The sequence below is a fragment of the Balearica regulorum genome, chromosome 26 (genome assembly GCF_011004875.1).
Source record: "Balearica regulorum gibbericeps isolate bBalReg1 chromosome 26, bBalReg1.pri, whole genome shotgun sequence".
Taxonomy (NCBI): Eukaryota; Metazoa; Chordata; class Aves; order Gruiformes; family Gruidae; genus Balearica; species Balearica regulorum.
The window spans coordinates 3,948,188-3,961,362 of NC_046209.1; the positions used below are offsets into that span (position 1 = coordinate 3,948,188).

General features: G+C 47.0%; 2 protein-coding genes across 5 annotated transcripts in view; one reads left to right on the top strand and one right to left on the bottom strand.

Moving 5' to 3' along the window:
* Positions 1–4,247: 4,247 nt before the first annotated feature.
* On the top strand, positions 4,248–6,204 carry F2RL3 (F2R like thrombin or trypsin receptor 3). Its single transcript, XM_010310959.2, has 2 exons — positions 4,248–4,371; positions 5,019–6,204. The coding sequence occupies exons 1-2, from the start codon at positions 4,281–4,283 to the stop codon at positions 6,092–6,094; spliced, it is 1,167 nt and encodes a 388-aa protein (XP_010309261.1). The 5' UTR covers positions 4,248–4,280; the 3' UTR covers positions 6,095–6,204.
* A 4,349-nt stretch (positions 6,205–10,553) lies between these two features.
* Positions 10,554–13,175, bottom strand: part of CPAMD8 (C3 and PZP like alpha-2-macroglobulin domain containing 8) — a 54,501-nt gene continuing 51,879 nt past the window's right edge. For 3 of the 4 annotated variants that reach the window (XM_075736372.1, XM_075736371.1, XM_075736374.1), the window contains 2 exons: positions 11,331–11,499; positions 10,554–11,019 (listed from right to left, as the gene is read on the bottom strand). In XM_075736372.1, the coding sequence (XP_075592487.1) occupies position 11,019; positions 11,331–11,499 (170 nt within the window). In that variant the 3' untranslated portion in view covers positions 10,554–11,018. The remainder of the gene's footprint in view (positions 11,020–11,330; positions 11,500–13,175) is intronic. The other variant, XM_075736373.1, reaches the window with a different exon arrangement.

Here is a 13,175-nt window from a genome sequence, read left to right on the forward strand (position 1 = left end):
TGGAGCAAAGGGCCACAACTGGATGAGAGCGCGGAGGTGGTGGGTTGCTGGTTGCTCTGTGCAGAGATAGATTTCAAAGGAAAACATGGTGTAGAGCAGCAAAGCATATCTTTTTGCAGACTGGTATATTTCTAGCAGCACCTTTGCCATGAGAGGTGTGGTGCAAAAATACAGTCCAGGCCTGGCCCTCAAATACTCGCACGCCGAATTCAACAGACGTTGAAGAAAAGTGACTGATTCCAGTTCCGAAATCTGTAAGCACATCTGCTACAGGTTAAGACAATACAACTGCAACCATGAAAATAACCCTCCACCCGCCTTTCCCTCAACCTCCCCAAATTCCTGGGTAATAACATGTTTAACTGTGGTCCCTGTGAGCTCCACATAACAAATGAATGTGTAGATTTTGCAAATTAAGCTGTAGTGATGTGACCCAGATCTGATAGGAGTTTCCGTTACATCACTCTCAACACTTCCGTTGCCATAACAAAAGGCAACTCTGCTTTCTGTGCAGCGTATGACTTGCTCACAGGGAACCAAAGTGGTGTTCTCCTAATAGCAATCCTCTGATGCGTAAATTGCACGGGATAATTTGATTAAAATGGTGGTAGTGGCATCTTGGAGGACAGAGTCTGCTTTACGCAAGTCTTCTCGGAGGTATCTTGGACTTCTCACAAAGAGGACGTTCCCTGTGCTCAAGGGAGGGACAGCCAGATCTGACATCACCCAAGAGCGGTTGGAGGTCTCGGCAAGTGGACAGCTTTGGCAATGACAAGACAGCTTAAAAATATCCTTCAGGTTTGCAGGATGGACTAACAATGAATGGTTTTCTAAATTAAATTAAGAATTGCTAGAGGGAGTACCTGAATTCAGTATTTCATATTTCAGGACTTTTTTTTTATGTGTTTCCATATCACAGTGATGCACAGAGAGAAAGCTGGGGCTGCGAACCGGTGAGAGGTAGTCCAGAAGTACACGTGTAAGCATGCGTCGAGTTTTTCTTCAGCTTTAGCCATTCCTCTGGATTAGAACTAAGTAACTCAACCTCAGTGAAACCAGAGGTATGCTCCACCTTCCACTCATCAAAATTAAAGACTAAATTAAAGTCCAGCAATAATAAACCATACCTGTGCTAAAGGAGGAATCCAAACAGAATCATGTGAGCCCCAGTGTTGAAAAGAGATGATGTCTGTATCAGGCAAGGTAGCCCAGTGTCACGATCTTGCTGAGAAAGGAACAGGACTAATCCTGAAGCTGGTCCAGAACATCTAGTGAGTTGTAGTGATACTAACAAACTTCTAATACTCCTGAAAAAATGGCTTCCGGTGGACTTCCTGCACTCTAAAGTGAAAACTGCGAGCAAGCAGAAGAGTAGTTCTAAAAAAACCCTGTCTCCCCTGAAGTATTATACCAGCATAAGGCTTACAAGTGGTGAGGAGAATGGGAGCACAAAAGGTGGGGCACAACCAATGGAAAAGGGATCCCAAGGGTGGGATCCCAGTGGAACAGGAGAACTGTGGAACAAGTGGAAGAGACGAGAGGCAGGGAGGGAGATTCCCTGGAGCTGTGGAGAGTCTCAGGGTGATGGTAAGAGACCTGACAAAGTGAGAGGAAGGGGATGTGGTGGGATGGCAAAGTTAGGGAAGAGTGCCCAAGGCACGAAGTCCTCTTCTACGTGCCAGAGCCTGCAAAGACAAATCTAGGGTGGGGGGATCCCACTTCCAAGGACCATCACTTCTGTTTCAATAGTCAGTGGAAGTTTTCTGTGGTTCTGAGAGGGCTCAGATGCTTGCGGACCCAGCGGCTGGGAAAGGCAGGGCCAGCATTGCATTCATGGAAAATGTGAGCTTGTGCTGACACTCATGGAAATGCTTCATGCTGCTGGCGCTAAGGCAGAGCTGCTGTCTTGTGTATGCATCGCAAATGCGCGTTCAGCCTGGGGCAGGTATTAGGATTTCACTAGGCTCTAAGATTTCTGTCCTTACACCTGCTGGCTTGCAGCTGAAGAACTCTCCAGAGCGCTGGAACAGAGCAGAAATAGCAAGCCCCGTTGTTTGCCTATGACAGTTTGCTCTTCCAAGCCTGAAAGATGCATGGGACAGGCCAGGTGGTGTTTGTACCCTCCCTCTGAGCTTTAAAATCCCTAGCCTGTTTTCCAGCATTACATCTTCTGGATTCGGAGCCATGGAATAAAAGAGTGCCTTCTCCCAGGAGATGATCTATTGCACAATTACTTTAAAACCAAATTGTTACCCCACAGGGCAGGGATCACACAAAGAGATGTTAACAAGCTGTGACAAACCTCTGGCATCAGAATTTTCAAGCAAGCTGTTCTGCAGCTGAAGCAGTCACTAAAGCTCACACAGCATCTGAAAAATGAAGGATACAGCAATGAGTAACCTCTCTCTGCTCCGCTCCAGAGACCTGGCCATAGGAAGCAGGGCTGCGATTTGCACACTGTCTGAACCTGATTATGTCTAATTTTTCTGCATACAGAGCATGGAAAGGATCCTGGTTGAGGCATGGAAAATATGTGGCCACATGAGTCATTCTGTAATGGTTCATAAATCCTGAGAGAATCACAAAAGCAAAACATCTAACATTGCATCTTCCCTTGTCCCTGCCAGTAGAACTCCACCTCTCGACACGCTCGGCACAAGGATGTGGGAATATGGTGAAAGCAAAGGAAATAGGATCATTTTCTCCTTGGAATAGAAGAATCTCATCAAATAGCAGCCAGGCTCAGATTTGCAACCTTCACAGAAGAGGCCATTCATAAGCCGAGGAGAAAGAAATGAACTGCTTCTCAGGTTGCCAAACCAAATTTACAGTTCCTACTGCCCGGACTCCAGCTTCTGCCTTTACTCCCTTGCAGAGCCAGGCAGGGGACTGGAGAGCAAAAGCCTAAAATCCAGCAACCTCTCAAGCCAGGACCTCCTGCCCCACCAGCAGACCCACTCGATGACCGCGGGGAAGTGGTCATGCTGGGGCTCTTACACAGGCGATGGGAGAGGATTTGGGACTTGCCCAGCAAGGCAGAGCATGGAAGAGCCTTAGGCTCTCCAGGAGTTAGAGAAGGGGAGAGGGGGAACCAAGCAGCAAAGGGTCTTAGAGGTTCAGGTAACATCTGCCATTATGTGAGTTGTCCTCTCTGTACAACCTGCAGGTACATGGCAGGAGCCTGCCGCTGCTCCAAGCTATTAGCTAGGACAGAGTGCTCAGCCCTCTTGGGGATTTACTGGGTGGAAACTGCACATCTCTGGAAAAAACTTTTCTTGGGCAAGAGTGACTGACGTTCACCACTATCTACCCAACAGCAGAGACTTCCTGCCCAGCCTTGTCAGGCCCCTTTCCTGCTGGATGGAGCTGCTCTCCCTCTTCCCGTTAGTTTATCAGCAGAAGCACAGTGTCTCCGTCGAGCCGTGAGACTTCACCACGTATCGTTTGTGTGTTATGGCACTCCGGGCTGGCGCTAGTGCTGAGTGCTTCAAACGCAAATAGCTTGAACCCGCAGGACTTTCGGTCAACCTCTGCAGTGAGATCCAAGGAGGAAGGTGCAGGAGCTTTGTACCCTGTTTAGCTGGGGAGCAGGAGCAGAAATAAAGAAACAAGAGAACTCTGAAAGGCCCAGCCGGATCTGGAGACTGCAAGGTAGACGCTAAAACTCCTTAAGTGCCCCAACAAGAGACTGTAAGAGCCTTGTGTAACCCCCGGGAGGTGGGGAGGTTTCTCTGGATCGCGTCCTTTACATTTCTGTGAGCGGATGGTATCTATCTTCTTAATCTGCACTACCAAAAAGCATTTTGAACCAGGGTGTGGGGAAAGACCTTGACTCTCACAAAGAACCACTTGGGTCTCTCTTGGGTGGAAGGATGCTTGACAAAGGAGGTCAGAAGTTCAGTTTACACTCTAAACCAAAGTCAGACTGTACCAAATCTGACCACTTTTGTTATTTCCAGGAATATTCTGGAGCAGGAAGGAGGCCCAAATGAGGCACTCAAGCCATTGTCTAGCTCTGACGATGAAGTACAGCCCAGCTATAGTGTGGATCTAGATACACGTGCCCCTCCCAGTCCGGCGTCTGATGCTGGAGCTAAGCCTCCGCACACTTGTGCGTGTCGTGACAGCCCTCCCCCCAATACGCCTCGTCCTTCACGGGATGAGCCTGGTGCTTCCGTGAGTTAAGGACTTACAGAAGGAAATGCGTAAGCAGGGTCACCAACGCTGCCTTTCCCACACAGCTTGGAGCACAGTGGTGCGCTGTTGGGTCCTGCACCACAATGGAGACCCTCGGGAGGGGATGGCTGTCACCCAGGCTCGTGCTGTGCTGTGCCTTTTGGGGACTCTGCCTGGCCTCTCCAGACTACGATGGTGAGTGCGTATCTTTGGGTGAAAAATTGCTGCTTCTTAAAGTACTGGATACTTGGTACCTTTGTAAGATTCCTGAAAACTCAGTTTTTAAAGCAGTCACATGGGAGCGCATTCTAACTGAGCTTTGTGCATGCTCTAGTTGAAGCAGGATGAGCTAGAAGGTGATATGGAAGAGAACGAAACTGGGGTGGAAGAAATTAGAAAGAACAATTAGAGGAGAAGTAAAACAGAGAGCACTTGAAACCAAAATCTTTATCTAAAAGCTTGACTTTCACAGCCATGACTTTACCCTGAGTGGCCCCAGATCTTAGGATTCTTTTGAGAACTGGGCAGAGGAATTGCTCTCTGGTTTCCCAGGCCTGCCGATAGTTGTACAACACAGCAATCATTTGTGAGCTGTAGGAAACCACACGACAGAAGAATCGTGTACATTTTCAGTAAGTTTGCTGATGGTTGCCCCTGCTCACCTAATTCTGTTAGCCAGCTCTTCCTGCTCATCACACAACGGCACTTTACAGACTACTCCCACTTCTAGGAACCCCAACATAAAATGCAAAACCCTTTGGGGTGTTATGTAAGGAGCCTGCTCTGCAAAGTACAGGGGTAACTGCACAAACAGGAATTAACAGGCTGCCTTTATCTGACAGATTACTCTCAGAACAGCACCAACGAGCCGGTAACGACACCAGAGATCACACCGTGTCCCCGAGCCATTCCTGGGGAAAAGGCAACGATAAACAACATCACGTACCTGTTGATACACCAGGCCACACGCTCTCAGCTGGGCAGCGTGGTCACAGTGCGGATCATCCCCTGCCTCTACACCCTGGTGTTCCTGGTGGGGCTGCCTTCCAACGGGTTGGCCCTGTGGGTCCTGGCCACCAGGGCTGAGAAGCTGACCTCCACTGTCTTTCTGATGAACTTGGCTGCAGCAGATCTGCTGCTCGTGTTGGTGCTCCCTTTCAAGATTTTCTACTATTTCCTGGGGAACAACTGGCCCTTTGGGGAAGGCCTGTGCCGGCTCACCACAGCTTTCTTCTACGGGAACATGTACTGCTCAGTGCTGCTGCTCACGTGCATCAGCGTTGACCGGTATCTGGCTGTAGTGCATCCTTTCTTTTCACGTTCCTTCCGCACCCCTGCCTTTGCTGCCTGCACCTGCGCTGCCATCTGGCTCTGTGCTGTCGTCCTCACCCTGCCCCTGACTCTGCAGCAGCAGTCATATCCCCTGTACGGAGCAGACATCACTCTCTGCCACGATGTTCTCCCCAGGCACGAGGATGACGGGTATTACTTTTACTACTTCATCTGCCTGATCGCCTCTGCTTTCCTTGCTCCTCTGGTAGTGATGCTGTTCAGCTACTGCTCAGTATTGCGAACCCTCCTGGGCAGTGGGAAGCGGTACTCCTACTCTATGAAGCTCACGGCTCTTGTGCTATTCACACTTGTGGCCTTCTACACACCCAGCAACGTTCTCCTCCTTGTTCATTACTCCAGCTATAACTCCAAGCTGTATGGCAACCTGTATATCACGTACATGGTGAGCCTGGCCGTCAGTACCTTTAACAGCTGTGCTGATCCCTTTGTCTACTACTACGTTTCTGAAGACTTCAGGGATAAGGTGAGAAGGAGATTCTTCAGTCACAGAAAACAAAACACCACGTCCCTAAAAACCTCCAAGGAAACACTCCCTCAAAAAAGTTCCAAAGATTCACTGGTGTAAGCCTCCATGCCAGCTCCCTGCTCCCAAGGCTCACGATATACACTGGGACTCGATGAAGACAACGCTGGGATCCCCTAAGTCCGTATAGCTAAAAGTGAGTAAACGTGGACCACGGCGTTCCTCGAGAGGTGTGCAGCCCAGGCAAGATGTGGAGTGCTGAACACGTGTAGATCTGTTACTGGGACACTGCATGCAACTTCTCCCCTGGTCACACATTGCCAGGGACGTTCTTCCCAACACCCCTAGGTCTGGTTTTGCTAACGCATCTTGCGGAGCGATTGCTATTTGCGTTCTACTGCTTTTTTTGCTACTGACTTGCTTGCTGTCCTTGAATGCACATTCCCTTCACCTGAAACTGGAAAAGAACAAGCCCTTGCAAAACCAAGTTTCTAAACATTTCAGAAGTAAACATAAAGCACTAGCTTTTCTAACAAATACATTCTTGGCTTGATTCGTAAGCACCACCATAGTAATGTCAGCCCAGTGGCGGTAACAAGCGTAACCATCCCATTCACTAATCCCTAGTTTTGCATATGACCCTGGGCACCCATAACTTCTTTGGGGCAAAGATTGTTTTAGGGGATTTTTTTTTGATTATTCTGTCTTTTGAAGGAAAATATTAAACAAGGAATTGAGAAAACCCTTGCTCTAGAACTCCACGCTTCTTTTGCATGCATCGCATGCAGTCAAGAGCTGTCTCTTATGAAACAGGGGACCAAGCTTGTTGCTTCTTGGAACTCGCTGCAAATTTGACAACGTGCAGCCAGCTCCTCTCTCAGCCACAACTAAGGCATAGCCCGGTAAGCAGCAAGGTAGAAAATGAGCGACAACCCTCCTTAGAGTTCCTGAATTCTTTCATTTTACTGGTAGAGACGTGACTTCTGTCCTCACCATAACCTATAGTCAAACAAACATACAGCCTATAACGTGAGTAAGGAGAGGCACACAAGATTGTCTTAAAATCAATTTTTAATAAAATATCTATCATAATCTAAAACAAACCCTTTTCTGGACTCAGACGTGCTAAGATTTGTGTGAACAAACCAAAAATGGTCATGGAACTGTTTGCGTGTACATATATGTGTGGGGGTGAAATGCGGGTGAAAAACTAGAGCTTACCTCCTACGGGCACAGTACTGCGTGTGCCAGCTACTGGCTGCGGGACACCTGGTGCAGGCAGGGCTATGGCTGCTCAGGCAGAAATAGCAAGTACTAAAAAAAACGAAAAAAACCCCAAAAAACCAACCCCAAACCCCAAAGTGAGCTGAGGTTTTCTAAATAGATGATCTATTCACAACAATGAAAATCAGAATATTGTGGATTAAATGTCAATAGTTGATGTCAGCAAAGCAAGTGCTCTTGTTTCAAGGACGTTCTTCGAGCAAGCCGAACCTTCTTCTGGTATTTGTTTTCTACTGAGGCTGATTAAGGAGGAGAGAAAGAGGCAAGACCAAAACACTTGCACAGGAAAGAACAAGGGAACTATTGCTTTAAAATAAATACCATGGTAATGATTACTCTGCATAATGTACAAATATATAAATATTAATTTCATTGAAAGGATTGCAAGCAAAAAATCACTGATAACTAGCACTGCTGCAGCTATTCAGTAATGTAACTTGATATAAGTAGGAATCTCTGTATCTTACAAACCCACCGGCACTCTGCTTTTGCAGTGAGGGCCCATCAGCGAAAGGAAAGGAGAAGCATCTCTCTGACGGAGGGAGGCAAACGTCTCTAAGCCAGAAACAATTCAAAGCCCAAAGCTGCAGCAGGCCGGCTGTCCTTGCTGGCTTTCCCACCACCCAGCTGGTCTCTTCCTTGGTGGAAAAAAAAAATAAATAAAAAAATAAAAAAAAAATCAATCCCTTCTCCAAACTATGACTGGCTGGTCTTCAAAAAGTTGGAGCCTGGGTTTTCAGTGCTGAGGTGTCTTTGTGTTCTCCAGGAATGGAGTATGACTGGTAAGCTTCAGAATCAGCACTGGGCCAAAGCCTTTGGATAACACTGAGTCTGAGAAGGCTCCGCTGTGTCCAGTGGTTCTCATGGACTTAGTCCTGAAAAATTTCTGTATTCCAAGTAGGATTTTGAAGAATGGAGGAAAAACAATCTAGGAAAATTTTTTTCCTAGATAACAATGATTACAAGAAACATGAACCAACAAATCTGGGACAGGGGAACGCTACAGACAGAGGGACCAACAGCAGTGGTGGTTAAGAGGGCAGAGACCTCCCCCTTTACTCCTGTGATAGGGGAGAAAAGGCAACCACAACTGTGTAATTGCAGCTTCCTTTATTCAATTCCTTAAATAAAATTACTTGGTTTTAACTACAGAAAGGAGCTAGTTTGGTGCAGCAAGACTGGGGGGAGGCAGAAGCTGCTAAGAGCAGAGGTACTGATTTCCCTGAAAGTGCCAAAGCTGCAAAGAAGCACCCAAGGTGATGTCAGGCTCCAGAAACCCTAGCACATTACCTCACACGCACTGTCCTGTTCTGTTTCAGGACACTAAGGCTGCTCTGCCTTTGCCTTCCGAGGGTCCAGGTCTCTCTGGCTTTTCTTTCGGTTGTCAGATAGAAGCAAGACTCCTCTGCCTCAAACAGGCGAGTGCACTAGCACCAGAGACCCCACAGAACAAAGCTGTGATTGATGGGCTGGCACCACCAGGAGGAATTATTTAGCTGGCAGCAATAGGGAGATGTCTGCATCTTGAATTAGTACATTACATGTACCAGAGCCTGAGGAAAGTCAGGTTGAATACTTTGCTGAAACTCCCTACCTTCATCTCCTTGTCCCCAGTGGTGATGCTGTCTGACTGCCCAAGGATCTATGAGAGGACCAAGCAATGTAAAATGACTTCAGATATTTATCCAGAAGCATACAATGGATGAGACAAGGAAACCAAAGCCAGAAAGGGACAGAGGACAGGAGGCTGGAGAATCCAGGGTCTCATCTTCTGTGGGAAGCTAGTCAGACATTATCAGGGGGACTAAATGTCTCATTGTCCCAGACTCAAAGCATTAAACAGCTGAGGCTGGAACCAGCAAACAGCAGGATTTGTATTGTGCAGCTTTGATATTTAGAAAAGAAAAAAACCCAACCCTCTTGCTACAGCTCACACTAGGTCTGTTATTTACCCAGGGGATAAATATTGACTCAGTCCCATGTGTGTACACAATAGCCAGTGTCTGCCAGGCCAGTTGCTTACAGGAGATGGAATTTAGTTTAAAGGCATTTATTTACCTGCCAGGCAGGAATGCAGCCGCCAGTGCTTCCGCTGTGCTGTGCGGACACAGTGAGGACATGGTCTGTTCATGCACGTTGAAGAGACGTGGCAAAAACCTCTGCGGAGAAGCAGTGGGTACAGATGGGCAGGAGGCATGTCGAGATCCTGTGAGGAGAGCTCAGAGCAGCCACGAAGGAAGGCTTGGAAACTTGCCCACAAAGCAGTTCTGAAATTTCTGGGAACTTCCAAGACCCAGACCTTCATCATGTCAACTACATTCTGCAAATATCTGGCCCCAGACAAAAAGGACTAGAAAGTACTTACGCCCAGCTTCTGGGATACCTCCTGTTTTTTTTCCCCCATGTGGACATTTTTCTGGAATAAAATTGCCTTTATTCTGGAATGGAATGTCTATACTGGGATGTATTCCTGTCATGGTTCCTGTCTAAACAAGCCCTAAAAATGAATGGAGCTGGGATTTTTCCTGTTTCTATTCCGCAATAAACACCCTCAGAAGGGGTTTCCACCCCACTCTGGGTCCTGGTAACAATAGAAGTGGGAAGATGAAACTATTAACACTATTTTGCAACAGGCAATTGCATGTAACTCCTCCAAAGAGAACAATGGTGCTCCAGGCAGGAAGGGAAACCAAAAAATCTTGGCTCCTGCACTTTTGGAAACACAAAGCTTTTGTTTTTAGCTTAACCACATTGCTTGGGGCAATGTGTCTGAGGGAGTCCAGCCTCTGCGACACCAGTGATTTGCACTGGCCAGCAGACCCAAGGCTGATGCACAGATTACCATACCCAGAACCACCACTCTACGGGGATCCCTGTGGGAGCAGAATAAAAGCAATAGGTGAAGTCAGGCAAGCATTTCAAAGGACTGTGCCTTGGGTCAGCTTTATTTTCATGCCAGGGTTACAAGGAGGAAAGGGACTGAGAAGGCTGCGCGCAGCCCTTATCAGCACATAGTGCAATGTGAAGAGGGCTCCCCCGCCTAGGCCTTGTCACTGCTATGGCTGGCAAACTCCCCACCTGAAGCCTGCAGTCACCTGCTGGACAGTCAAGCCTTACAGCCCTGACAGTGGCTTTCGGTTTTCTCTTATAGAATGTACCTCCCAACAACGTCCCTGAACATGGAGCCACTAGGGAAGTTTTTCTTTTGTGGAACACTGGTGTGGGTGCAGTAGGCTTATGGACTGGGGAAGACGATTAGCCTCTTGTTAGGTCGTAATTAGCAAAACACACAGATTTTTATTACTATAATTTGAGAGAAAACTTCTCAGCCACCTTTCCTCAAACAGCAGTTCAGCTAAGCACAAGGCCTGAACTTAGCTTCTAAATGTAGCTAGGAAATGGCATTTGCAGTATCCTGACAGTAGAGAAAACACTTTGAAATGGGCTATAGGTTTGAATTCCAGTCCCTATTTTTCTCATCTAGAGGGCACAGCACATTGGTCTCCCATTCTTAGAAGTACTCCAAAGAGGATGCACAAAAGGCAGGAAAACTGACAGAAAAATAATGCTGAGTGTCCCCTTTAGCGCTCCAGATCCCCCCCATGGGGCAGCAAAGCCTACAGTTCTGAGTGCATCAGGAAGTAGTCATCATTCGGTTTCTGTTCTGCAGCAGGTCGTCTGTAGGAATAAACTCATACAGGAGTTGATTCTGAGCCTCTTCTGTTTATTTAAATTATATATTTCTGTTGAAGAGAGAACATGATGAAGAAGAGTCACTTTCTCATTATATATCTTTGTGAAACATCACTGGGGCTGGGCAGAGAAAAGCTTAAAAGATCACTTTTCATTCTGCTAGAGATGGAGACATTCAGGTCACAAAGACTTTTAGACGTTGCCCTAGCAAGATCTTGTTCCCGGTGATTCCTTGCTACAGAGGTTAGCAGGTCAGTTGTAAGAATGCCCCTTTTGAGGAATTAAAATACATTTGACCCAAAACATGAGTTAGTACATTGTATGTTGGCTCTCAAACCAGATTTATGATTCTCTGGCTCACCATTCTACTGTGGTCACTACTTCCTGAATCTTGTCCACGTCTTTTAATGTGCTCGCTGTTGTCAGTTCCGCCACAATCTCAAAAATGTCAGCTTCTGACGCATAGGGGTCTGGGTCGTATTCGTAGGAGTAGTATGACAGATCTGTCTGTAGCGGAGGGCCTTCCTCTGCTGGAAATGAAACCACAGTGCCTCAGGTTGTGCTTTAGCCAACGAAACTGCATTTCGGCATCACATTGCACCACAGAGAAAGGGAATGACATAGAGGAAAGGAATTTTAATCAGGGAGGCAAATCAGGGGCCAAATGAGTGGCTTATGTGAGTAAAGCAGGCTACAGATATCAACGGACCTGCACGTGCATGCTTAGATTCACATGCAAGGAGAAAAGCTGCTGAGTCTGAGACCTGGGCACTGGCAAAAAAAAGAAAGTTATCATAGGAAAAGAAAAAAAGAAAAAAGGGCCATGTAATTCAAAAAAATCTCAAAGTCTCATTTTAAAGTATCTAATTATCTGAGGTGCTTAAGTTAGGAATCGGTTCACCCTAAGACCTGTCTACAGTAAGATAGAAGTAAGAGGTATCTTTGGGAATGCCAGATGTCACAGGTGAGTTACTCTGCACCCTGAAAATACATCTGTCTCCTTTGACCAGGTCCGAGCCAAGTACCTCAGTTAAGGAGAGACCGATCCATACGAAGATGTGTAACGTGTGCGCTCTTTTAAGCGCGTTTTTATAAACGTTACAAAGCTAGAGGGCAGACTGTGATGGAGCAGTTTATTTGGTGCACATCGCGGAAGAGATCAGTGTAAGCAGCTAGATTTCTTTTCAGCCCACCAAGAATGAAGATTTTGGCACAATAACCAGGAGCCTGCATCAAAGCCATTCACTTCTCCCTCAGCCTGAACTAGCAATAGCTGAGATACATGTGCTTCAGCACAGCCACATACCACTGAGAAACTGCCATCATTTAAGATACGAACAGACACATCACAGGCAGAAACAGATATTTATCCTCCTTGCATTCACTCCGGTCTATACCAAGACATGGGCAGGTCACTCACATGGTGCATATCCCACACAAAGCAGGCTGTGCCTCTCTGTGCTGGGCGATTGCTCACTGTCCAGAGGGTAAGGCCGCAAGATAAAACTTCTAGGAATATCAATACGTCCCCATTTTCTAAACTGTTCCTTGAGCCAGCTCAGCTGTCCATCTTTCCTGTTTGATGTCTGTATACACTGCTCTAATCCAAACCAAAGCAATCACTGAAACGTAGCTGTTGTAAAGAGGAAAAGCTCCCCCTCCTCCCCCACAGAAAAGTTGGCTCTATTTAAGGAGAACACTCTTCAAGGCCTTTGAAAATGTTTGTTCTCTAGAAATAAAATATCTGAAGCCTCTTCCCTGTTGCCTCCCACATCCCTAGGCAAGGGAACACTTGCCTCAAAGCAGAGTCAGTCTCTCCGTTCACTTCTTGGCCTTCTCCACGTGAGAACCTGCCAGATCATGAGCTCGTTCTATGAATGGATGATTGCTGTCCACCAGGGACAGAAGTAACATCACAGACCTCACTCTTCCCAGGAATGCAGCACTGGAGTCAGGGCAAAGACGAAAGGCCGACGTTTCCTGTTGCATACAAACCACTCCCCCATCTCCAAATGTTTGTGCCTAAGCCAATGTTTGCTGAATACCAGTGGGGTGAAAGGAAAAATGGCCCATTGCCAGTTCAATCAATCCTGAAAGAACAGTGGTCCTCTGAATAACACGCCTGCTAGGGAGTGTTTCGAGATGACTGCACCTGGAAGCAGAGTTCACTCTGATGTTCCCATTAGGAGCTAGTGATGGCATTTAC

Coding starts and splice junctions, on each gene's coding strand:
- F2RL3 (XM_010310959.2), top strand. CDS start 4,281: ATGGAGACCCTCGGGAGGGGATGGCTGTCACCCAGGCTCGTGCTGTGC. Junction 4,372..5,018: donor GGCCTCTCCAGACTACGATG/GTGAGTGCGTAT, acceptor TTTATCTGACAG/ATTACTCTCAGAACAGCACC.